The sequence below is a fragment of the Martes martes genome (genome assembly GCF_963455335.1).
Source record: "Martes martes genome assembly, contig: SUPER_18_unloc_1, whole genome shotgun sequence".
Classification (NCBI taxonomy): Eukaryota; Metazoa; Chordata; class Mammalia; order Carnivora; family Mustelidae; genus Martes; species Martes martes.
In genome coordinates this window covers 1,244,610-1,270,742 of record NW_027666704.1, presented here as the reverse complement: position 1 = coordinate 1,270,742, position 26,133 = coordinate 1,244,610, and the positions used below count along the sequence as shown (strand labels likewise).

The following is a 26,133-nucleotide window of genomic DNA, read 5'->3' as shown; positions in this document are numbered from 1 at the left end:
GGAGGAGCGAAGCAGTGCCAAGCCTCTACCCAGACCCTGCTAGGTCCGTGGAGCAACTCCGGGAATATGAGTGCGGCGGCAACTGCAGGGAAGCTGGCGCGGGCACCAGCGGACCCAGGGAAAGCCGGAGGTCCCGGAGGTGCAGCTCCCGGGGCCCCGGCGGCTGCTCCGCCGGCGAAAGAGATCCCGGAGGTCCTAGTGGACCCGCGCAGCCGGCGGCGCTACCTGCGGGGACGCTTTCTGGGGAAGGGAGGCTTTGCTAAGTGCTTCGAAATCTCGGACGCCGACACTAAGGAGGTGTTCGCGGGCAAGATCGTGCCTAAGTCTCTGCTGCTCAAGCCGCACCAGAAGGAGAAGATGTCCATGGAGATATCCATTCACCGCAGCCTCGCCCACCAGCACATCGTAGGCTTCCACGGCTTTTTCGAGGACAATGACTTCGTATTCGTGGTGTTGGAGCTCTGCCGCCGGAGGGTGAGTGTCGCTGCCTCGGGGCCAGGGCTGGGGGCTCCGGGAGCTTGGAGCTGCTAGAGAAGAGGGAACCTCGAGCTAGGGGTTGTAAAGATCTAGAGGAGAGGGGAGAGGGTGCTTGGCACTTGGAGACGCTAGGGGCGGGGGTTCCGATTAAGTGGTGCCTGAGAACTGTTGCTGGTGGAGAAGGAGGCTCCTGGACCCTAGGTGTTGAGCGGAGCCGGGGAGGCGCAAGTAGGAGGAGAATCCTGGTACTGGACGCAGGGGCTTCCGGAGTTGCTAAGGGAGGAGTCCCGGGGAAGGGGTGCTGCGAGTCGGGAGCTTCCGGAGTAGGGTTGGGTCGGGGAGAGGGTGGTTGGAGCTGGCTTCGGAGCTTCCGGAAAGAGAGGCAGCTGGAGAGGGATCTCCTGCTGCGCAAAGGTCTAGGGAGTGATACGGTGGACTCCGAGCTTCCGGGAGGGGAGCGCGGCTGAAAGAGGTGTTCCAGGTAGGAGGGTTGGGAGGCAGCTAGTGGGAGAAGGGGTGCTATGAACGGTAGGGGCCAGTCTTAAGGAAGAGAACAGCTCTTAGCTGTCCTGGAGGGTGGGGGGTGTCCTGGGCTGCTTTAATGACAAGCTCTTCCCTCTGTGCCTTGGTACCGGCTCCCCATTACTCCTCTCCTTCCCCCACTCAGTCTCTCCTGGAGCTGCACAAACGGAGGAAAGCATTGACCGAGCCGGAAGCCCGCTACTACCTTCGGCAGATTGTCCTTGGCTGCCAGTACCTGCACCGAAACCGGGTTATTCACCGGGACCTCAAGCTGGGCAACCTTTTCCTGAATGAGGATCTGGAGGTGAAAATAGGTGAGTGCTGGGCCTGCAGGGGTGCTTGACACTCCCAGAAGCCGAAATGAGGAGGCTGGGAGAGGAAATAGGAAGGAGACAAAGGAGGGAGGAAGAGGATTGTAGAAGTCTGGGCTGTTGATGGCCTCTAGAATCCTCTCCTTAGCACAGAAATTTAAAACCGAGCCCAAGCCTGTATCCTGCAGATGCATTTTTTAGTGCTCCTACACAGTCCTTTTTAAAAAGAATTTGAATTCGTTTCCATTGACATAAATTGGGATGCTTGATATAAAAATTAAGATTTGGAACTCTCTTTAAACAATTGGAAGCCCCTGCAGTTCTGAGACAGTATCCCCTCACGCAGCTCTTTGCTGGGCTAAAAAGCTGCTGTTCACCTTAGGCTCCCTCAGATTTGTCACAGCCCCCAAGTCTCCCTGCTCTTAACTCACAAACTTTCCAAATAGCAGTGCTGACCTTTACTTGCTTGATTCCTTGAGGGCATTTGAGTAGTGCCATTTCCATCTGTTCCCTTTTAGAAATGTGGCCCTCTTTTCTAAGGGGAGGGCCAAGGAGGGGCACTGCCCTGGGCTAGCATGGTGGGAAGAATCCGGGACAAGCCTTGCTGCCTATGAGGAGTAGGAGCCAGAGGGATCAAATGACCCTGGTTCTTGACAGTCACACCTGTACCAGCTTTCTGCATTGGCAGAGGATAGGCTAGCAACTGAATACCCCCTCTTCCTCCCTCTGTCCCAGGGGATTTTGGACTGGCAACCAAAGTGGAATATGACGGGGAACGCAAGAAGACCTTGTGCGGGACTCCCAATTACATAGCTCCTGAGGTGCTGAGCAAGAAAGGGCACAGTTTCGAGGTGGATGTGTGGTCCATTGGGTGTATCATGTAAGTTGGGAGTCGTCTTCAGACCCACCTGGCCCTTTTGGACATCTTACCTGGCTGACTTTATCCTTCGGACCTTTCTGCCTATAGAGAGCCTGCTCCAGAGAACAGATTGCCCAAAAACAAAGCCTGATTTCCATATCTTTTCTTGTCACTGGTGTATCCTGTGGGATTCTTGCAGCGGCCTGGGCTGTGGGGCTGGGGGAACCTCCACAAACCTGCTCTAGGCCCTTGCTGCTCAAAGTGTGGTCCACAGAGCAGCAGCATTGCCCAGAAACTTGTTAGAAATGCAGAATCTCCGGACGCAGGCTACTGACTGGCTCAGAATCTGGATTTTAACAAGATCCCTAGGTGATTTCCATGCACAGTAAAGTCTTGATCAAGGCCTCCTAAAGCAGGTGGGTGGTGGGCAGAGGGTTGGCCCTTTTTGGGTGTTATCTTTTTTTGTTGTTGTTGGCCGAGGTACTGGAGAACTAAAAGTGAGTTGTAGCAGTGGCTTCCAGACTTTTTTGCAGTAGAGTTTTTCAAATGAAAACTTCATGCCTTGAGTGCAGAGCCATCAAAGTGGGGCTGCCTCTATAAGGGCAGATAGCCTGCACACTGGGACCTGTTATATACTGGCCTGCAGCCTCTGGGGCCCTGGATTCCTACAGGCTCCAGCTGGAAAGTCACTACTGGCCTTAAGAGTCCTGGTGCTGTCACCTGTCTTCTTCTGAGGGCTCAGCCCCACCCATGCCCTGGCTCCTGTGGACTTGATGACTATCCTCAAGGACCCCAAAGTCAGAGTTTCCAGAAGCCCACCCTGAGATGATTCCTCCGGCAGGTAGGTTTTGGTTGGGAGCCTTGAGCCAAATCAGCCCCCTTGTGCTTACAGGTATACGTTGTTAGTGGGCAAACCACCTTTTGAGACCTCTTGCCTCAAAGAGACCTACCTCCGGATCAAGAAGAATGACTACAGTATTCCCAAGGTGACTAAAACACTTTTTCTAAAAGTTTAAATATATTTTGTTTTGGAGGGTTTTTCCCTCAAAAGCTGTTTATTGAGCCGAGCCATATCCCGGGGACAGAGCTAGGTCACCCCTACCCCTAGGATAGCCACAGAGCTCTGACTAAAACATACAGAGCTTGACATGTGTGCACAGAAGCATTTTTTCTAAGGGGAGAGTTTATAGATTCTCAGAGGTTGGGTAAATAACCCAAAAGATGTGGAAAAAGAAAAAAAAAAATGGGGAGGGAGCAGGAGGCAGACCCCGAAGTGCTGCTTAACCTCAGGGAATGGACCTTGATTTAACTGTGCTCTGCCACGTAGTAGCCAGATGACTGGACAAGTGGCCTGGATCTTCTGAACTCGAGTTTCCATTTATAAAAGGGAGCAGTTCACAGGGTAGCTTGTGTACAGTAAGCACTCACAGAATCCTGAACCACCCCGAATCCAAAGTGATGTGCATTTTCACAACCACTGGCGTCAGTGCATTGAAAGGAATAGTCTGTTTGTGCAGAAGCCTGACACGTGGCTGCTTTCCGGTTTGGTAGCCTTGACACCTATGAAGTCAAGGGCCCTGTCTGCATAAGGACAGACGAAATCTCTCACAAAGCGTCATTTAACTATCAGATGGACAGACCCTGGAGGGTTTGGAGTGGATGCTGACTTCACCACTTGTTACATATGTATTCTTAGAAAGGCATTTAACCTCTCTGTGCTCCATTTCCTCCTCTGCAAAAGAGAGGTGGTAATAGAGACCTCTGCCCCTTTAGGTTTTTTTGTGAAGGGTAAGCAAGTTGACACACATGACAGCTTGGAACACTGTTCTGGCACATAGTAAGTGTACAGCTAATGCTAGGCTGTTACTATGCCTTTGACCTGTGGTGGGTTATCCCCCATCGAATCCTAGTAGGACTCTAGGCTCGTTACTATGTCCTTTCTTTCCAGATGAAGACATGAAGTTTTTCATGTCTTCATGACTTCATAACTTTGGGTTACTTGCCATAGCTGCTATCAGGGACAGTACTAGGGAGAGTACTGGGAGCTAATCAAGTCTTTAAGAGCCCACACCTATGTTCTCAAGTGCTACCCTAGCGGTGAGCAAGTTAAGTTGCTCTGGAATAAATTCAAGGGAAATCCAATGACTCTTGAGGCTCAAAAAAAAAAAAAAAAAAAAAGAGAGAAGTGATCATTCTCACAGCTTAGATTGACATTTGTCAACTCAGTAAAGCCAGTTTGGGAAACATGGCAGATTTATGGCCATTGAACATGGTGTATGTGAGCCAGGGGCTGCGGTGCCTATGGCAGCACTGCACTCCGGTTCCCCATTATGTCCCACTCACGGCGCTCCCTCTCTGCTCCAGCATGTCAACCCTGTGGCCGCCTCCCTCATCCAGAAGATGCTTCAGACGGATCCTACTGCCCGCCCCACCATTCATGAGCTGCTCAATGACGAGTTCTTTACTTCCGGCTACATCCCTGCCCGGCTCCCCATCACCTGTCTCACCATTGCACCCCGGTTTTCCATTGCTCCCAGCAGTCTGGACCCCAGCAGCCGGAAACCTCTAACAGTCCTCAATAAAGGTAAAACAGTAGGTTCCCAGAAAGAGCCTAGGCTTTAGCTGTGTGGATAGGTGGCCCCCAGGGCCCAGGCGTGTGTAGGACCCGCCCCTGTCCTTGAATCCACAGCCCCCACCCCACTCAGGACAAACTGCCCTTCCCCTGGGTGGGCCCTAATGGGGAAAGACAGACTTTAACCATGGCTGGATCAGACCTGTCACCTAGAAAAAGGCAAGTGGACTGAATGCACACCTGTAAAACTCTTAGCATTTAAAAAATTCCTAACATCACACAATGATGGCTCATTGAAAATAAATATGGAAAATTTCAAATATATATATAGGGCATAATGCAGTGGACCACCCCCCCCACCACATTCAACAGTCAGATTATGTAAAGGTGGAAGAATAGACAAAAGCTCTTTTTCTCCACCAATTAATATTTTTCTAAACTTTATCTTTCTCTCTTTAGTATATATATAAATTATATAAGTGTGTATGTGCATGTGTGTATATATACACCCAGTTTTTTTTCCCTAACCACTTAGAAGTAAGTTGTATATGTCCTGCCCTTAAGCACTTAATACTTCAGTGTATTTTTTCTAAAAACAAAGATTCTTTCACATAACCAACCATAGCACATGACACAGCAAGTTCAAGAAACTTAACACTGGTACAATATTGTTTTGTCTATTTTGGAGTTACTACTTTTTGTAATTTATGAGTGTCCAGTTCAAATACAATATTAAGATTTTTATTTCTTTGATTTTATTCTTGTATTTCAACTGACAATCTTTCCTTATACCAATATGCATATATTTTTCAACATCTATAAACTAGTTCCTCTTACAGTTCTTCTTTTCAAGTGATGTTTTAGCTTGTTCAAGTCCATTTGTCCTTAGAATATCTCACTAAGGGTATTTAGTGCTTTTAAAAAGGTTATTTGAAATACTTTTTTTCCTCCGTGTGGATATAGCACCAATTTAATATGTAAATTCATTTGTTTCTGTTGTAATCTAATACTGTTTGGGTTTTTGGTTTTTTGTTTTTTGGGGTTTTTTTGGTAATTAAACGGTTAAGGATTCCTTCTTTGTTTATTTTTGCCGTTTCTTTTTATTGGTAGTATTAATCTCAAGCAGTTGGTTAGAGTAGGGTCTCATGCAGAGTTCCAATTTTTCTCTTCGTAACTAATCAAATACCTTGCTTGAGCTACTTTGAGACAATCTTGTTTCTCCTCAAACTCTTTCATCCTTGGTGGATCTCGGTGGATCCCCTTGGATCTCACTGAGGCAGTTGCTAATGTGTTATTCTAGTGGAAATTCCTCTCTTTTCCCCACTCCTTCTAAGTTAATTTATCGGAATTCTTCTCTAAAGAAGAGCTGTCGCTTCTCTCTCAAGTATTTATTCCGTTACTTGTATCAACATGTACTTATGGATTTATTCTTTGGACTATAATGTATAAAATATTGTTATTTTAGTTTTTAAGATATTTATTTATTTATTTGACAGAGATCACAAGTAGGCAGAGAGGCAGACAGAGAGAGGTGGGGAGGCAGGCTCCCCTGCTGAGCAGAGAGCCCGATGCAGGGCTCCATCCCAGGACCCTGAGATTGACACCTGAGCCAAAGGCAGATGCTTAACTGACAGCCATATAGGCGCCCTCCTTTGCAAGGGTTTTTAAAGCAAATCCCAAATATCTTATTATTTCACATTTCAGTTCTTACCACAGCAGAGTATTTTTAAATTGAAAACTCCAATCTTAAAAATATTATAAGATAAATTTCTTATTCTACAAGGAGAACTAACATGTGTTGGTGGAGAAAGAAACATTAGAGCATAAAGACAATAAAAAATTATCCGGGCTTTTCTAACCCAGATATAACTAATGAGAAAATCTGAAAGTGTATCTTTTCAGACTCTTTGGACGTTTGTATAAAACTTGGGGGTGGAAAAAAAAAATCTCATGTTTTCAACAAATGCCTGCTTAATCCATTTTATTGATGAGCTGTATATGATTAACCAAGCCCTCCTGTTTTCCTGGATTTTAATTTTTGGCTGGGCAGCTCCGAGCTGGTGGTGCCTTCACACTGTCTCCCAGAGTGACTGGTGGTATCCTGGAGGGCCCAGTATGGGGGCAGAGGCCAGAGCATCTGAAGCTCTTTGGTGTTTGTGACCATGAAACCTTCCTTAAGGGTTTGGCTTGGCCCTAGAGGTATGAGTACCATGCTCCTGTCACATGAGTGTGGCAGCTGCTGCTCTGTAACCCAGCACTGACTCAGTTGACCCAAAGCAATGGCAGCTAAAATAATTTTTCTCTGGGGAGAGTACCAGCTATGGCAGAGGGTCCCATTCCCCTCCCACCTGCTGCCTTTGTGCCCAACTAATGACTATGCATCATCTTTACAGGCACGGAGAACCCCATGCCTGAGCGGCCCCGGGAAAAAGAGGAGCCAGTGGTCCGGGAAACCAATGAGGTGGTTGACTGCCACCTGGGCGATATGCTACAGCAGCTACACAGCGTCAATGCATCCAAGCCCTCAGAGCGGGGGCTGGTGAGGCAAGGTGGGCATGGTAGGGGCCTGGGGATGGGGTTGCCTGTGCACCTGGAGAGGGCGGGGAAGTCACCGCTACAGAGTGTCTGGAACTTGTCCAGGCCCTGTCTCCATAATACTGTTAGTTCTCTGCTTATCTATACATTAAAATCCAAATGGATTAGCCTGGCACTCAAGGCCCCGCCTATCTTTCTGATTCATGTGTTCTACCTCTGCAAGTGCCCCATCTTCCAGCACCTCCACGTGGTACCTTATACATCTGCCCATGCTCTTTCAGCTCTCCGGGGGATTCCTGCTTAGTCTTAAAGAGCCTCAGGGCTCTTGCTCATACTGGAATGTACTGGAATGTATTTTCTGCACATATGTGCAAGGCTCATACTCGCCTCCTTCAGGTGTCTGCCCCAGTGTCCCCTCCATGAGCATTTCCCTGGCCCCCAACTCTGAGCACTTCTTACTCCCCTGTATTTAAATAAGGGATTATCACATGCACTAAACACAACAGGTTTTTTTTTTTAAGATTTTATTTATTTGAGAGAGAGCACAAGCAGGGGGAGAGGGAGAAGCAGGCTCCCCACTGAGCCCTACACAGGGCTTGATCCCATGAACCCGAGATCATGACCTGAGCCGAAGTCAGACACATAACGAACTGAGCCATGCAGGCTCCCTGAACATAACATTTTGAGGTATTTGGAATTGTATATATTCCGATAATTTCTTAATCACTCAGAAACAAAATATTAGATAATCCATTAGCCACTGACTCTCACCATGATAGAAATAACATTTATTTTGTCCATATTTATGTTGATCAGCCTCTGTCCCTATAACGAGAATGTAAGTTCCTTGAAGGCTGGGTTTTATGCCATTGCTCATTGCACCTGTGACAGTGCCTGGCACAGGGTGGGCCTTTGATGCATGGATGGACGGAATGAATGAATGAATGGAACTGGAACTTTTCTGTCCTGCTGCTTGCCAGGGCTTGGTGGTGGCACAGGCCCTGCTTGGCTCTACTCTGGGGCCCCAGGACTCTTGAAAGAGCCTGGGTGGGGTGCCCAGCAATCCTCCCTGGCATGGGCCACGTGAGTGGAATGGAGGGGAAGATGCGGGTGCTGACCAACCATCTGTCTGTTTCTGTCACAGAGGAGGCTGAGGATCCTGCCTGCATCCCCATCTTCTGGGTCAGCAAGTGGGTGGACTATTCGGACAAGTACGGCCTCGGTAGGTTGCCCCTTTGAGCTGTTACAGGTTCTTGCCTTTTTTGGCTCCTTGGTCCTCTGCTATCAACAGTCTCCTGTCTCCATCCCAGGCCTCTCACTAGTGCCCTGCCCTGCTCCCTTCTCCCCCTTCCTGAGGTCTCCCTCCACCCACCAGGGTACCAGCTGTGCGACAACAGCGTCGGGGTGCTCTTCAATGACTCGACACGCCTGATCCTCTACAATGACGGTGACAGCCTACAGTACATAGAGCGCGATGGAACCGAGTCCTACCTCACCGTGAGCTCCCATCCCAACTCCCTGATGAAGAAGGTGAGCACCAGCCGGTGGCTGGTGGCCGTGGTCTGGGGCTGCCGAGAGGGAGGCACGTGCAGGGTGGTTAGGCTCTAACTCTGGCCTTCCTCCCTCCTTTTCCAACCAGATCACCCTCCTGAAGTATTTCCGGAACTACATGAGTGAACACTTGCTGAAGGCGGGGGCCAACATCACGCCCCGGGAAGGCGATGAGCTCGCCCGGCTACCCTACCTGCGCACCTGGTTTCGCACCCGCAGCGCCATCATCCTGCACCTCAGCAATGGCTGTGTGCAGATCAACTTCTTCCAGGTGAAGCGGGGTGGGGAGGGTCGGGGTGAGGTACCTCTACCTGTCCACAGGCCCCCAGAGTAGGGTGGGGAGTGGGAGGCGTGGGACCTGTGCTTGGCATCAGGCAATAGGAAGAGCAGGAGTGGGGGCGGGAACCCCTCGTCAGTTGGAATGTCTCCCCACTACTCCCTGGCCTGCACTAGCAGCTGGGACCTTCAGGCCACTGGTAACTCTCTGTCTGTCTCCCCTCCTAGGACCATACCAAACTCATCCTGTGCCCACTGATGGCAGCTGTGACCTACATCGATGAGAGGCGGGACTTCCGCACGTACCGCCTGAGCCTGCTGGAGGAATACGGCTGCTCCAAGGAGCTGGCCAGCCGGCTCCGCTATGCCCGCACCATGGTGGACAAGCTACTGAGCTCCCGCTCGGCCGCCAACCGTCTCAAGGCCTCCTCGTAGGCCTTCCTCCCCTCCGGACTAGCACCCCTTCTCATCCCCACAGCACCTTGGCTTGCACTGGTTAGCTCCCCTCGCGCCGTTTTCTAGAATATGCCCCCCAGCCCTGGGGGCTGGGGAGAACTTCCATCATCCTTGCTGGTGGGGGTCGTCGTGTAAGTTATTTTTGTACATGTTCGGGTGTGGGTTCTACGGCCTCTTCCCCTTGCCCCTCAGCCCCACCATATGCATTGTACAGAATACTGCTCTTGAATCTGGGACTGTCCTTTCCTTGCCTTTATATACATTAAACACATGTGAATCTTCTATTTCTTCTGTAATCCCTGAGAGTGCCTGGCTTCCGGGCTCTGGACATGTCTTTGCTCCAGAAGCCCCCGGTTGCCAAGACTCTGCCAGTTTTTTTTTGCCACCGAGGCTGGCCTCAGCCATGGGCCCCGCTCCTGGTCTGGCGGCCTCAGCTCCCGGCTGGGCATGGCTTCCCGGCCCTTGAGGCCGGTGGGTAGTAGGGCAGGAAGAGGCTCTCAGAGGCACAGCTCCTCATGGCGCCATATGTGTGGAGCAGCAGCCGTGGGAAGCGGGCAGTGAAGTACTGGACGAAGCTGTCGGGGACGTGTCCAAGTGCCTGCCGGACCTCCACCGGGAGCTCCCTGTAGTGGTGCTTCTGGAGGAAGGGCGAGAGGGCCCCGCTTAGCCATGACCAGGATGCCCTGTGACCCAGGCCCCACGCAGACCCTAGAGCACACCTTGTTCCTCAGAGCACGGAGCAGGTCTCGCACTGACGTTCCCTTATATGTCCGGAACCGTCTCAGATCTGTGGGCAGGAAACTCTGGCAAGGCTGCCCCCGCTGGATTCCCCTCCATCCCCACCCCAAGGCCGGCCTCTACCTGTCTGCAGCGGCACAGAGATGTGTTTGTGCCAGTCGCCCCGGACCACCGCGGAGCCCCCCGCCTCCAGTGCCGCCACCAGGGGCCCTCGCTCAGACTCCTTCTCCAGCCAGTCGCTGACGTCCTAGGACCCCACAGAGCTCTTGAGCCTTATGACCAGTTTCAGAGGCCAAGGCCCAGGAGTGCCCTATGGCTTGGGGGAGCAAAACGGCAAAAGCTTCTTGGTTTAGGAAAGGATTGTTGCCCCTCGAGTACCCCTTCCTGGTGCCTTGTCTCCATGTTACCTGCTAGGTCTTCATCAACCAGTGAGGTAGGTACTCTTGTCCTCATTTTACAGATGAGCAAATAGGCTCAGAGGCACCAAGTCCCTTGCTCAAGGTCACACAAGTGGGATGGGCTATCTGGGCACCAGTGTAGCATGAGTTACATGCCATACAACTAGGGTTGAATGGCATGGTGTATGTGCTATGGGGGGTGGGGGGGTGGGTAGGGGCGTGGGGTGGAGTCTGGGCCTGGGAAGTCTGGTCGTGAGCAGACCGTGGAGGGCCGGCATGGCAACGTATAGGTGCCTAGGCCCGAGCTTGGTTCAGAGAAGGAGCTGGCAGGCAAGTCTCTTTTCCCAGCCACTCTGGATTCCTCTTTATCACTCAGCACCCAAACTTGGGACTTAGTTGGGGCCATCCCCAGGACTTCCCTCTGACCTGGAAGAACTGGAGCTGCTTGGCTCTGCTCCAGAAGAAGGGGTGGGCTAGCACCTGGTGAGCCAAGGGGCGGGCCTGGGGCAGGGGGCTCAGCATGGCCTCCACCAGGTTCCTGGCAACCACCTTGTCTGTAGGGGCAAATGGAGAGTCGGGGGGATGGCTTCAGGCCCGCCCAGCCCCATGCCCTGCTTCCTCCATTCCCTGCCAGGCCCCATCCCCCCTCACCATGTGCTTCTTCCTCCAGGTGAGTAAGGCTGGGAGTCCCTGCAAGGATGTTGGCCTGGCGATAAAGACTCTCTCCAAAAGGGTGGCTGCCACCAGAAAGCACGTAGTAGAACACACAGCCTGCAGAGAAGATGTCCACTGCGCTTGTCTGGGGGCCAGAGAGACCAACATAAGGAGGCAGTCCCTGCTTCCAGGAAGCCTGCCAGATTCAATTCTCCCACAAGCTGTTATGTTAGCCAAGGCTTTGGTTCAGACTAGAACTCAAGGATGCTTCCTGAGCACCATCTCCTCGACCTGAGACCTCTTGCCTTCTGCACCACTGGAAAGGGCCCACGGTTTTCGTCCAAAATCTTGGCCCTCCTGAGCTGCTAGTGCACATGTGCAAGCTGCATTCCTCCAGGCCTAGCATAGCAGGTAACAGAAGCGAGCGAGGCTGGCTGGGTGCGAGGGAATGAAGCGGCAGTGAGACCTTATGGTCTCCTGGGGACTCTCCCACGTGCAGAGCTGTGATTTTCCAAAGGATCCAAAATCAAGATTGTTATGTGGAATTTCCCAAAAGTTAAAATACTGGCCACTAATTAAAATCTGTACAAGTTCATAACATCAGATCCTTTAGTCCTTGGGTCTCCGGGTGGCCACTTCCTGCTTTCTCTTGATTTAGACGTGGGTTTGCCTAGCGACTGACCTTTCCTGCGCTCTCATCTGTGTGCATGATTTCATCTTCCACCCACACACTGACAACTCAGAAATCCATAATCCTGGGGTTTCTGGGGGTCAGACACTTCTCTGGGCTTCAACTATATTCGCTCCTCTGGTGCTCCCCAAACCCTGGACACCAGTGGTTTTCCCTGGCTACCTATTAGAATCACCTGCTCCAGGCTAGTCTGGTCAGAATCCCTGGATGTGGGGCCTGGGCTTCTGACTCTTATGGTTGCCAATGAGTCTGCAGCACAGTGCAGATTGAAAACCTTTTTCTAGCTCAGGATTCCTTAACCCTCGTACTATTGACATTTGGGGCCGGATGCTCCAACACCGCACCTCCCTACAACACAATATGGGGCACTGTCTTGTGTGTTGTAGGATGTTTAGCAGTATCCCAGGCTGCTACCCCCAGATGCCCCAGTTCCCCTGCCAGGTGTGACAACTAAGAGTGTCTCTAGACAGTGCCTAATGCTCCCTGGACAGTGAAATGGTCCCTGGATGAGAGTCACTGCTCTAGGTAAGAAGGGATGAACTATGCCACGTTACAGATGAAGAAATAGGCTTGGCCACAGCAGGAGAGGCACGGGGCCAGGGAAGGACTCACAGGACTGTCAGAGGGCAGGAGCTGTAGGAGCTCGGGGGCCATCCAGCCTTCCGTGCCGGGGATGCCCGAGCGGAGGCTGAAGCTACAGCGGCCAGCAGGCAGCTTCTTGCAGAGGCCGAAGTCTGAGAGCACCACCCTGCCTGTGCCATCAGGGCCATCAGGCCCGGCGATGAGGACGTTGGCTGGCTTCAGGTCCCGGTGCACTAAGAGCAAAGCAGAGCTGAGCAGGGCTGTGGGGAAGGCAGGACCAGGGCTGGAGGGCAGGGTGGGAGCAGAGGCAGGGCCAGGGCCTACCTATGTGTAGGGAATGCAGGTGCGCCAGGCCAGACATCAGCTGCTGAAGCGCCATCAAGGGCGTCAGGCCCCAGCGCTCTAGCTCTGGGTTTTCCACGTACTGAAGAGGGGACAGAGCATAACTGTGCAACCTGGGACCCCCGCTACCACCCCACCACCCCCTGAGCTCTGGCTCACCTCCTGCAAGGAGGCCTGGCAGAGCTCCAGGGCAATGTAGTGGAACTGGGGTTCCCGCTCGGTACAAAAGTAGCGGAGCACATTGGGATGCCTGTCCGATTCCTGCAGCAGCTGGACTTCCCTCCGGACCAGGCCGAAGCATTCCCGGAGCAGCCGCTTCACAGCCACTGCCCGCCCCTCCAGCTGGCCCCTGGGGGGTTCAGAGAAGGAAGATGAAGGAAAAGGTTCCTTTCTGCACCTGCCTCTGGGAGCCTTTGAAAGACTGCCCCCCCCCAAGGACTGGCCCAAAGTGCCGTGAGAGTCACATGTCCAGCCCAGCTTCTGGTTACCTACTCACCGGAAAACGAACGTCCCGCCTGCCCCACGGCCCAGCACGTCTTTGGGGTTGAAGGAAATCTTGCCCACCACGGTAAGCTGCTCAGCTGAGGGGAGAGGAGAGGGCACAGTCTCAGGGAGCAGCGGCTCAGTCCAGACCCACCACTGCCCCCACCTTCCCACACTGCCGCTCCCTTGTGTGTGTTTGGGAAGTGACTTAACCTCTGTGCCCTCGGTTTTCTCATTTGTAAAGTGGGACTCATGTTGATGATCCCACACAGCGTTACCGTAGTTTAAATGAATGTGTGGAAGGAGAGTGGGGGTGTGGGCTGCTAGATTATCTTCCTTATCCTTCTCCCTCTTCTGGCATTTTCTGCCCAGATTTCTTTCTTTACTTCCTCTGCCACTCTCTCCACCTCCACTAGTTAATAATAAACCCTTTTCATTGAGGAATTGGCTTCAAATAGGAAGGTGGGCTTGGCAACTGTCAGTATGGTGAGGGTGAGTGCAGTTCCAGGAAAGACTGACCCCTCCGGGATAGGACAGGGCAGCAATGGGCATTTGGATGCAAAGCTGTCCCAGAGTTTGTTCTAGGGGACCAGGGAGCCCCCGGAATGCCTTGTTTTCCTATTAAGAAGGATGGGGTTGGCGCAGGCAGGCAGAGGTCTATAGGCTTGGACAGTTATTGCTCTTCCATTTGGGTAGCTTGTGAGACACCCCTCACAACGACCCACACATGTCTGGCCAGGCTGTGCCCTGTTCAGCTCCGAGGGACACCATGCATACAGCTAAACATACATTGCACCCCAAGAGTTGTGCAGTGCGGTGGCCCCGAGAACACTCTACTCTGGAAGGGCTGCCCACTTCTGTCTCTGCAACTAGCTCAAGAAAAGCAAATGAGAATCTGCACCAAGATCAGTGAGAAAAGTACTGAGCTGTTCCTTAGCATTGCTCTGGATTATTTTAGTAAAACTTCACTTTCATCTCTCAAGATACAGGCAGTAACATAGATTTGTGTACCCAGAGCCCTCAGGAGTGGCTGGGCTCAGGGCCTGGAAACACAGGTGGGAGTGGGAAGCTCAGAAGGCAGGGACAGAGTTGCTGGGCTCTGATGGACTCGTGGTGAGGGGCGAATGGAGGACAACGTCAAGAAGAACAACAGGGTGCTCAGATGAGAGCCATTTGGGGAAAGGATGGAGTGTGGCCTGTCTGGGGAAAGCTCCAACTCGAGTCTGAAGACCCCAGGAGATGAGTGTTTCAGGGTGCAGGGAGTGAGTATTAAGTGAACCCCCCCTCCGAGCCAGTAAAGTGACAAGAGCTGCAACCCCTCAGGGCTCAGGCACCTTTGCAGGTGCGGTGGGTACCTGCTAGAAGAGCCAGCCCCTCAGGAAGGGGAGCCGCTCTGTCTCTGCAGAGGCAGGGTGAACACAGAGTGGATGCGGGGAGCAGCCCTGAAGCATCAGGCCAAGAGTGGGGCAGACTTCAGCCTGAGTTAAGGGGACAACAGCACGAGGCAGTGGTTTGAGCAGAGACCAGGAGGTGCCAGCAGCAGCTCATGCAAAGGACTGAAGGCCAGTCCAGCCCAGAGCCAAAGAAGCAGGAGAAGTAGCCCAGGCCGACCAATAAGAGCATGGAAAAGGGGGCGCCTGGGTGGCTCAGTGGGTTAAAAGCCTCTGCCTTCGGCTCAGGTCATGATCCCAGGGTCCTGGGATCGAGCCCCGCATCGGGCTCTCTGCTCCAAGCCTGCTTCCTCCTGTTTCTCTGCCTGCCTCTCTGCCTACTTGTGATCTCTCTCTGTCCAATTTAAATAAATAAATAAATAAATAAATAAATAAATAAATAAAAAAGAGCATGGAAAAGGCCCCATGGGGCCACCCTCAGACACTAGGGGGAGCTTGAAAGGGCTAGTTAATTTATAAGGTCTAATTGACAAAAGAGAAATGTTTAAAAGTAAAAAGTCCTAAAGAGAGAAACAAAGGGAAAAAAATGAGACTTAGGTAATTTACTGGTACTGTCACCAAATATGATGTTAAACTAACGCAAATATTATTAACATCACCTAAGACTGATTTAATAATAATGATACCGGTAACTTCTCATAATGAGGTGATACAATGAGGTGGGTGTTGTTACTCCCATTTGACAGATGAGAAAATTGAAGCTCAGAGGAGGAAGGCAACCTGTCAAAGTGAACAGCTAGTGGAGTTAGATCTATACCCAGTTCTATCTGCACCGGAGAGTCCTTGAAGGTAACGATAAAGAATGATGGCAGACATTTCTAGAGTGCTGAACTCTATAGGAGGCTGTAAATCCTCTCTTATTACTCAGGCTTAAGCACTGTACTATAGTGACTTCTAATAAACAACTTTGAAGCTAAACCTGCCCCATCTTTTCTCTGTGCCTGACTTTGCCCTTTCCTGTTCACTTAAGCTCACCTTCTGGGTCTTCGACTGCCTGGGCTTGCTCTGAGGGGCTCGGAAGGCTCTTCTTCTGGCCCTGGGGGGTGGCCTCTGATGGCGGGAGCTGAGCATTCTGTGAGATGTGAGGATGGTCTGCCGGTGCCAAGAGGGTCTGCTGCTGCTTCTCCACCAGCTGCTGCTGCTGAATACAGGGCACAAGAGGACTCAGCTGTGGCCAGGTCCTGCTGTGGTGGGGCCCAGCAGTCGTGCCTGAGACAGCTCGGCACCAGACCAAGAACATACAGAACATAGTAGCAGGGGCCCAGGGAGCTGCTGGGAGAAAGGCAGGGGGTAGAATCAGAGCTGGGTGAGAGAGCAAGCTACTGAGTGGTCTTGGAGAGGAGGAGCAGGGTTCCCGCAAGGAAAACCTTAAGATGGACTTGAAGTCAGGGGTGATAGGCCTACCTGCCTCATTAGGAAAATAATCCATCCTCCCAGGAGGACAGCAGTGAGGCTAGCTGCCAGCAGGTCTTGGGGTCCCAGCCCTGGATGCAAGTCTGGGGTTTTCTCTTCAGGATGCATCTCCAGGTTCCAAGGTTTCTCACGGCTCAGGCTCAGGAGCTGAGGACAAAGGAGCTTTCACTCTTAGCACACTATGGAAACCCTAACCCTTCTACTATAGAAACCCTAACCCTTCTCCATCACCCAGTACAGATGCTGGGCAGTGAGTGAGTATCCACGAGGCAGGAGCCTGGGTGCTATCCATGGTGCTGAAACATCATCGTGTCCCAGGATGTGATCTTCCAAAACTAGCTAATGACCAGCATCTGGGGCGACTGGGGGTGGGAAGGTTTGGCATCACTAAAAAACACAGACACTCTTGGGAAATCACCAAAAAATTCAGATATCCATTTCCAGTTCAGTGGGGACTGAGTGGGCTCCCCAGTTACTTTAAAGAGCAACCAGATTTGAGAATTACGGCTCTACCTCATGGCTAGGGTTTTTTGTTTGTTTGGTTGTTGTTGTTGTTGTTTTTCCTTCCTTCCATCCTTCCTCTCTCTCTCTTTTTTAACAATGTTTATTTGAGAGTGAAAGAGAGTGGGGCAGGGGTAGGGACAGAGGGAGAGGGAGCAGATCATGACTGTTCTAACCTTGAACCACTAGTGATTCTTGCCCAACTCTCTCCCAGTAGAGCATGGTTTTATAGTTTTTCTGTTTACATTTCCTAACTTGAGAAATATTCTGTAATTTATACACTGAAAAATTAGAACTGTGATCCTTATTTCACAATTTAGATAACCAAGATCCTTTGATACTTCTAATATGTTTCTGGCAATAACAACATATATGTTTTCCTTCCAGAAGATTGTGTGATGTCAGTTGACCCACGCCCAGATGTACTCCTAGAAGCCTGAGGGAAAGGTCCAATAGCTGCCCTCCCAACCTGCCAAGCCCCCCGCCCCTGCCATGTCCTCTGCCCTTCTAGCACTGACCTCCAGGAAGAGGGTGGGGGCCTGTGTGTTTTCTGAGAGTCTGTTCTCAGCAGTCCCACTCTGTGGGGTGGGATGCACCCTCAGCATGGTGGTATGCAGGACTGGGGGTGGCTCATGGTATCCTAAGGGGCAGAGCAAAGGTCAGCTGGCTGAAGGTGATGTCAGCCTTCCAGCTCAGAAGCAGGGCTCATAGGCCCTTCATCTCAAAATTTGAGCCAGGAGAATCTCACCGATGAGCAGCCACTGGCTAGGAAGGGCTATACTGCCTGAGGGATATCTGACAGCAGTGCTAGGTGAGCCCTTTCGCTCTCCTGAGACTTGGAGTGTCACTTCTTCTGTGGTGGGGCCATCCATGGGGGCCAGGGTCAGTCCACGAGGCTGTGGCAGAAGATAGAGAGTCATGAGTGAGGGAGCTCCTCTCCTACCCCGTCCCCTCTTTCCAGCCCCCTCAGAGACCCCTTCTCACCACGAGGGCCACCCCTGTGTGAACCAGTGCTTTAGAAACATAGAAGCCAGTTTCATCCTTCCCCACGTACAGTGTCATCCTAGTGAGGGAGAAGAAAAAGGGGAGAAGGATGAGTGATGGTGGTGGGTAGTTTCAGTTACCACGGTACCTGTGTCTTTGTGTTGTCCTCTCCAACACTGACTCTGGGCTTAACCATGTGACTTGCTTTGGAGAATGAGACAATAGCAAATGTATCATAAACAGTGGCTTGAGAAGGGCTCAGCTAGCCTGCTGGGGCACGAGAGGACCTCATTTGACACACCCTAGGCCAAATATTCCACCAATTATGATAGAGTTGGAAGAGGTCATCTTAAACTATCCAGACTCAGCCAAGCCACCAGATTGCCCACATCAGAAAACCACCCAGCTGACTCAAAGAATCTTGAAAAATAACTAATGTTCATTGTTTTTAAACTCTAGGTTTTGGAAGTACTTTGTTATGTGGCAGAAGCTAACAGATACAAACTCTAGAGTCACGATTTCTTAATTGGTGTCTAGCCCAGACCTTTTTCAAGAGCTCAGTGTTCTAAGTATGAACTTGGCACTTCATTCCTTACATCCCCTTCCTCCTCTAGAGCTCCCTACCTCTGAAAAGGACAGCACTTATGTGCTTCTAGAAACCTGAGCACTTGTTTACAGACCTTGACTCCTTGCCCACAACCGCCAAATTCCCTGATCACCAAATTCTTACTGTTTTTCCCCCTTCATATCTCTTACTTTCCACTTAATTTCCATTTCTAGCATTTCCACCTTATTCCAAAGGGCCTTGATCTCATGTCTGAACTAATGCAGTATTCTATGCATGGACACTTCCTTGCTCTACCACTCTATGATGTTCTCCACATTGCAACCAGAGTTGTCTTTCTAAAATGAAAAGATGATCTAATCACTTTTTTGCTTAAAACTGTACAATGTCGGGGTACCTGGGTGGCTCAGTGGGTTAAAGCCTCTGCCTTCAGCTCCGGTCACGATCCCAGGGTCCTGGGATCAAGCCCCACATTGGGCTCTCTGCTCAGCAGGGGGCCTGCTTCCTCCTCTCTCTCTCTCTGCCTGCCTCTCTGCCTACTTGTGATCTTTATCTGTCAAATAAATACATAAAATCTTAAAAAACAAATCCAATGTCTTTTCCTTAGCCTTAGGAGAAAATGTCCAAACATTTCAATGATCCTACAAGATCCCTGCTTAACACCCTCTGACCTTATTCCATGCTCAGATCTATGTTCCAGACTTATTTAATTTCTGTTCCCTGGCTGCCATGTGCATGCTTGCTTTCACTCGCTCGCTCTCTCTCTTGCTTTCTACTCATCCTTCAGGTTTCAATTTAGATGTCCTTTCTTCCAAGAAGCCTTCCATGACTGTCTCTTACCCCCAGTCTCATACCTATTACAATTGTCCTCTTACACACCCATCTTCCACACTAGACTCTAAGATCTCTGTAGGTAGGAACACAGGCTGTATTATTGTACTTCCAGAGCCTGACAGGTAACTAATACACAATAAGTGCTCAATTAATATTTGTGTAATGAATGAATGGATAATCCACTATTTTCCCAGCCTGTCTCTTTATCCCCTAAGATGGGGACTCTAAAGCATTCAGTACTGTAGGGAAGGGTAAAGGTTTGTCTTTAACAGTCAGTAAGACACAGCACCTGCCATGCAGAACAAGCACCATCCATACACTGGAGTAGAGACCCAGAGGCCCCCTGTAGGCCAATTTTGCCCTAGAGTTGCCAAATAGAAGGCTATCCCGGAGGTCCTGCGTACGGTGCTGGGCACTGGTTATTTGCCAATCAGTTTTGTAAATAACCATTTTGAAATATTTTGGCTCCTGGTTCAGCTGTATAGGTGTGTCATGCTTGAACGTCCAGTCCGCCCAGGGGGCTCCTCCCCAGTCCCCAGGGATGGGCACCTACAGGAGCGGAGTGTCTGAGGTGGAAAAGTCAGTAGCCGTGTCCCGAGGGCCTGAGGCAGGCAGTCGGATGTGGCCCCAGCGGAGGGCGAGGAAATGCAGGGTGTCCCGAGCCAGCGTAAGGTGGGGCAGCTGGCGCAGGCTGTCCTGGTGCCAGGTGTAGATTCCCATCACTGGCATGCCCAAGTCCTGTGTCCACAGCACCGCCCCACTTCCCGGGTCCACAGTGAGCAGCAGGCCCATTCCGCAGGATGCCAGGTGGCTCGTGTCTGCAAAAAAGACGGTCAGGGAGGTGTGGGCAAGGAGCTCTGACCTGAGGCATCTCAGAGCATCTTGGGGGGTGGGGGGAATTCCTCGGAAGGTAGGCCATCAGGAGGGCACTCAGGTGTGTGGGGGTCAGGTGAGATCCCCTGGAGGGTTAGGAGGACATGGGAAGCTCAGTCAGAGTGTACTGGGTCACCTTGATCCATCAGGGGATCAGTCAGGGTCAACCGGGGAGCTATGTAAGATATGGGGGTCAGTCAGGGTCATCCAGAACTGACTTAGGTGTGTGACTCAGTCCAGGTCACTTGAGAGAGGTCACTTAGAATGTGGGGTAGTCAGCCATGGTCTAATTGAGGTCACCCAGGAGATAATCAGGTGGCCTGGAGGCATGTGGGTCACTTGGAAGTCATGTTGGGTTAGAAGGGGATGAGTCAGGGGCCCTGGGGGTGTCAGTTGGGATGTGTTATGGTTACTTTTGTGGGTTCCGTGCAAAATGAAGTCGGGGTAAAAGGGGTGGCTTGGGGACCCCGTAAGGTCACTCAGGCCATTGGATGGGATGGTCATAATATCAAGGGGGTGGTCAGAATTACCTGGAGGAGGTTAATCTTGGGGGAGTTCACTTAGGGTCATCTCTTGGGGGTTGTTCAACTTTGAGGGTCAGTGAGGACCCATCAGAGTGTTTGTGGGTTGTTTGGGGTCACTCAGGACAACAGGGGCCACCCAGGGTTACCTGGCTCAGCTCCTTTGAAATATGGAGGATTGAGGATGTTAAAGATGGCTCGGGGTAAAGGAGGGTCTGGCTGGGGTTGAGGGGGGTCACTTAGGGTCGTCCACCAGGGGTGTGTCATTCAGAATGTGGTGAGGCTTGGTAAGGGTTCCCTGAGTCGGAGAACTTGCTCAAAAGCAGGAGGCAGGGAAAGGCAGCCCTCACATTTTCCAGGCAATCTGTCCATGGGAGGCGCCGAGTAGCGTCGGTAGGTCGTGTTCCAGCGCAGGGCCGGGGTCCGGTGGTCGTGCATGGTGACCGTGTACTCTGCGAATGCCCAGAAGCAGGGTGACCAGGAATGCCCATGCGATATTCCTCCCACGCCCACCCCAGGGGATGTCATCGTGCACCCGTCCTGGAGGCCAACGTCTGTGAGGGTCACAATCTGTCTGGGTTGCCGCTGTCCCCTCAGCTCAGGGCAACATTTGCAGACCGACAGATTGACTTGACTGGGCAGGACTCAACTTGGAAAGCAATTGCCAGGAGCCGCTGGGACATGACTCACGTGTTCGGCCAATGTAGAGGCGTGGGGTAGAGGGACCCTCTGTGGTCAGTGTCATCTGTGTCTTTCCTGACTCAGGGTCCACCACAAACCAGGCATCCTGCTTCCGGCCTGTGGAGGTGGAAAGTGGCCCAGCCCTCAAGATGGCCTGGGACAGGGTGTGTTACCTGCTGTCCTGTACCCAGCTGTCCCCCGCCCCCATAATGAGGTCCTCTCCTGGACCTGGACCTGGGGGCTGGAGAGATGCTTACCCGTGTAGAAGACGCCATCGGAGCTGCGACACGGGGAGGCGTGAACCAGCTCAGGGATGGTGAAGGGCAGCCTCTGAGAAGGAACATTTCCAGGAAAGAGAAAGAGCAGAAAAACACATACAACCTGTTCACTAGAGGCAATCAGTATCATTTTCATTTCCCAGAGAGTCTTAGTAACTTGGCTATTGTCACACAGCAGGCTTCCGAAGGGATAAAGTTCTAACAAACATTCCACCCCAGGGACACCTGGGTGGCTCAGTTGGTTGGGCGGCTGCCTTCAGCTCAGGTCATGATCCCAGGGCCCTGGGATCGAGTCCCACATCGGGCTCCTTGCTCGGTGGGGAGCCTGCTTCTCCCTCTGCCTCTGCCTGCCTGTGCTCGCTCGCGCTCTCTCTCTCTCTAACAAATAAATAAATTAAAAAAAAAAAAAAACATTCCACCCCATTCCCTGTGACAAATCCAGAGTGCTATTCGATAGCCCCCATCAGAGTCCCGCTGTGGAAGACGAATGCCTTCTCTCCCCTGTGTGCATGTCCCTTTGTAAGGCGACCTGTCACAGCCATGTCCATAACCAAGTGGAATCTATCTCTTCACTGCTTGACTCTGCACTTGGCCACAGGACTTGCCTTGGCTGGCAAGACGTTAGCGAAGGTGATACAAGCAAAGCTGGACAAGGGTTTGTGTGCTGGCCTTGCCCTTTCTCTGGTTCCCTTGTTGCTACCACGTGGACAAGCCCAAGCTCTCCTGATGAGGATGAGAAACGCCTGGCCCAGCTGTCCCTCTCAGAAGCCTGCCAACCACCAACCAACTTTCAGAAAGATAGCCATCCAGCTGACCACAGACGCCGGAGCAAGCTCCGTCAAGACCACCCAGAGGAGTCCAGCCGAAACTGTGGTCTCACAAAATGGTGAGTTAAATCCACGGCTGGTATTTTTAAGCCATTGAGTTTCAGGGTGACTATTTATTTGGTAAAAGCTAACTGATGGAAGTTTCCCCCTTGAAGCCCCCAGTGTCCTGAAGAAGCCCTGTGACGCCCTCAGGGGCCTGACAGTCGGCTCCCTCCACCCCCTTTCAACAGGTGCCTCCGGACAGCCTTCCTATAATGCCCTCTGCAGGAGGGCCTCTGCAGAGAGCCCCCTGCAGGACCCTCGGTGCTCCAGCTAACAGAAGCCCGGGCTCTCTCTCTACCCCAAACACTGTAGGAAACACACCATTAATCCCTGTTGTTTCTGGGTCCCCAAGACGTACAGGCTGCCATCAGCGGGGTCTGAGAGAAAGGCTGTCCTGTGGGGCAGAGGAGAACAGGGGGAGGGTTAGGCGCACACCCCCTGGGTTCATGGATGCCCCAGTTCCCTCCATCTCCCCAACTAGTAGGAGCCCACCCTTGCAGGAGGCACCACAGAGCTGCTCCGCAGCCAAACTCTTCCTTCCAACATGCCCCATGCCCACTCCACCCAACTCCCTCCACACAACCGTGGCTTCCGCATCTCCCAGAACCCCCCTCCTTCAAAGACCGCAGGTTCACTTACTCGGTGACATACATTGGCCCCTGGATGACGGGATCTGTGGACACAGGGACATGAAGCGTGAGTAACCTCCTCTGACTCCCCACTGATAAGCCTAGCTCATGTTCATTGTGTGCTTAAGTGTGTGCCAGACACCGAGCCAAACGTTCGTCATGCATGTAATTTAATCCTCCCAAGAGCTCTGTGAAATAGGGTCATCACCCTTGGCCCCATTTTATGGGTGAGGACATGGAGGCTCAGAGAGGGGAAGTGACTTTCCCAAGGCCACACAGCTGGGGAGTGGTCCAGTTGCCTCCAGACACCGGCTCATTGGATTCTAGATCCCAGACACTTATCTTCTACGTCACAGGTCCAAGGAAGAAGGGGATTGCCCCCTGCTCACCATCCTTCAGCGTCCACTTCAAGTCCCCTGTCTGCTTGCTCAGTGCATGGAGACTTCCGTCCAGGGTGGACACTAGCAGGAGGCTCTCTGGCCTGAGGGTCTGGACCTGAAGTGGGAGACAAAGTCACCTTCTCGCAGAAGGGGACAGACAAAGAAGGAAACATGACTGGCTCCCCCGTTGATGGGAACTGGGGGGCTCTCTAAAGTCCCTCCTCTTCCCCACCACTCAATTCTTTCTGGTTTTCTAGAGAAGACTGGGGGCCTTTATGAGAGGACTTCACAGCCTCCCAATAAGATTGGTGCTCTTGTCCCCAGCACTATATAAATTATATAAATGAGGGCAAGAAACTAAGGCTTATACAGGGTAGGTAATGAGCCTAAGACCACGCAGAATGGGTACTTGAGCCACCAAGTCTCTGATTACAGGGCCTGGTCCCATACTCATTTGCCACGCTGTCTGGCTCTCTTGGGATGACCCCTTTCTGCCTCCCCAGACCAGCCCGGCTGCTTTTGGTGCCAGGCCCCAGGGGTCCTCCGGACCAAGGCTTGGGGGCAGCCAAGGGAGGGAGGGCTGGAGCTGCCCTTGCATCGGGCCCCTGCTGGGCTAACTCACCTGCTCTAGCCCCTCCTTGAGCAAACAGGGTGAGGCTGAGTGCCCAGCAGGAACCCTAACATCCGGGTGGCCCAGCCACACCCCTGCAAAAGCCATATCCTGCTCCGGGACCCTCAGGTTTGGAGCTATGCCAGTGGTTTTGGTGGTGAGTCGGAAAACTGCCTCTTAGCCCCTCTCTTTTCGCAGCCTGTTTTCTGGTCTGAGAAGAAGCCGCAGACAGGTGGCCCACAGCCACCAGGTGGGTTGACCATCATCATGCCTACACATTTGTTTTTGATTAGCTAACCATTTTTACAATTGGAACTATTTCCATTTTTTAAAATCAAGATTTCTAATTTTTCTCCTTTCTAGTTTTTCTCATTTTTCTGGAAACACCTGCTCTGGCCACCCTGGTCTTGCATTCCTACTCGGCAGTCATGGGTGGACCCAGAGCGGGATGTGGGGCAGGAGTCTGGCGTGAACGGCCAACCCACCATGATCCCGTTTGCCATTCTGGGGACTGCAGGCTGGACAAGTAGATTTTATTCTGGGTGCCTTTGCCTTCGTCCTGCATTTCTGTACAACTGGACTCTTACCTGCTGGCAGGACAGGACCTGATCCCCACAACTCCTAGTTATTTATCCCAGATGTTCTGAACCCAGGGTCCAAGTGTGGGTAAGGGAGACTGACCGTGAACCCCCTGAATTTCTCGACAGAGGACACTTAAGTGGACCCTGTGTCTCCGGCAGGGATCCTAGGACTTTTATGAGGCTCCCCACCCAGTCCAGGCTCTTCTCTCCACCTGCACCCCCACACTGCAGAAGGGGGCACCTGTTCAGTGCCTTTCCACGCTGGCACATCTCTCCAGCTGGGTGTTTGTGGGGGCACCTGGCAAGCCCTCAAAGCTAGGAGGATTTTCCTGGCCAGGGTCTGATTTGAGGCCCTCTGTACCCGGAGGAGGGGAAGGCGCCTCCTGTGGCTGCACTCCCCACCCTCAACCCGATGGCTGAGCAACTGCTCCCGCCCCCAGTCCGAGGCCCAGAACTTGGAGGTCCCGCAGCCACCCCACGTCTCACCTGTGGCCCTGGCGACCGGAGCAGCACCACGAGCTGGAGCAGGAGCCCGAGGCGGAGCGGGGGCCATGGGCCGCACCCTCCGGCTGCGCTCACCATGGCGGGTCCCTCAGCGCCTCCAGGGGACAGCAAGGACCCTGCCTAGCCTGGAGGAGACTCCGCCCCGGGCTGGGCCACTTGGTACACAGTAGCCAGAGCGCAACCTCAGCTGGTGTCCCGCCCTTCCCCCCTCACCCCCGCCCTGCCTGCCCTTCCCATCACACCCACAACGGCACCCCCAGTCACTCTGCTAGAGAGAAAGCGCGGGGAGGTTAGCAGCCGAGGCCATTCATGCAGATGGTCCCGCACACCAAGTACTCTACCAAGCGCTCCGCATCCGTCCCCGTTATTCAAAGGTCCCAGCACTACCGATGGAAAAGCAGAGGCTGGGCACAGGAATTCAAGGTCAGACGTCTGCCCTCAGAGCTTGTGCTCTTTGTTACTGTGCTAGGGCATCTTTCATTGAGAGACTGTGGAATATGGATGAACTGATGGACTCATTCATTCAATAAATACTGACCTATTAAGCAGTCTGGGAGGCAGGAGAGATAGGGTACCTGTCTTTGCAGAACTCACAGCCTCCCATGCCTTAGATACCAGACAGGGCAGCACGCAGCACTCCTTGCTGTGGTGGTTCCATTCCTTGCTGCAGGCAGACCTCCCCGACTTGGTTCAGGGAGGGCCTGCAGGGATCCCATTAGCTGTCACGTTTGGGCTCATTCATTTCTCTTTCTTCCTGGTGTAAAAATCACTGCTGATCTGAGGATCATGCAGCTCGGCTCTGCTCTCTGCTTCTGCCTCTCTGTCATCCCTGGCCCTCCTGGGCATGCTCCCACAGTCACAGAAGAGTTTGCTAGCTGGGCCACAACCTCTACCCCCTCCCCCAATACACCACCATCACTGGTGTCTTCAGTGTCACCTGCTGCTTCACATGCCCCAGACCCAAGCTGCGATCGGCTCTCAATTTCCTAGGCTTGCCCAAGTAACCCCATCT

General features: G+C 52.3%; 2 protein-coding genes across 2 annotated transcripts; one reads left to right on the top strand and one right to left on the bottom strand.

Annotated features, from left to right (window-relative positions):
- Positions 1 to 11,945, top strand: PLK1 (polo like kinase 1). The gene is made up of 11 exons (XM_080831712.1): positions 1 to 474; positions 1,145 to 1,313; positions 2,046 to 2,190; positions 3,062 to 3,155; positions 4,534 to 4,753; positions 7,135 to 7,290; positions 8,421 to 8,498; positions 8,652 to 8,806; positions 8,916 to 9,098; positions 9,332 to 10,730; positions 11,366 to 11,945. The coding sequence occupies exons 1-10, from the start codon at positions 67 to 69 to the stop codon at positions 9,536 to 9,538; spliced, it is 1,815 nt and encodes a 604-aa protein (XP_080687838.1). The 5' UTR covers positions 1 to 66; the 3' UTR covers positions 9,539 to 10,730; positions 11,366 to 11,945.
- ERN2 (endoplasmic reticulum to nucleus signaling 2) lies at positions 9,990 to 25,199 on the bottom strand (the record flags this gene model as incomplete). Its single annotated transcript, XM_080831711.1, has 22 exons — positions 9,990 to 10,196; positions 10,279 to 10,346; positions 10,421 to 10,544; positions 11,122 to 11,249; positions 11,347 to 11,494; positions 12,653 to 12,855; positions 12,947 to 13,046; positions 13,124 to 13,313; positions 13,461 to 13,545; positions 15,874 to 16,039; positions 16,303 to 16,458; positions 17,331 to 17,452; positions 17,561 to 17,708; positions 17,797 to 17,875; positions 19,749 to 20,013; positions 20,940 to 21,041; positions 21,280 to 21,387; positions 21,528 to 21,600; positions 22,739 to 22,811; positions 23,057 to 23,090; positions 23,436 to 23,541; positions 25,104 to 25,199. The coding sequence occupies 22 exons, from the start codon at positions 25,197 to 25,199 to the stop codon at positions 9,990 to 9,992; spliced, it is 2,781 nt and encodes a 926-aa protein (XP_080687837.1).
- Between the last annotated feature and the right edge of the window lie 934 nt (positions 25,200 to 26,133).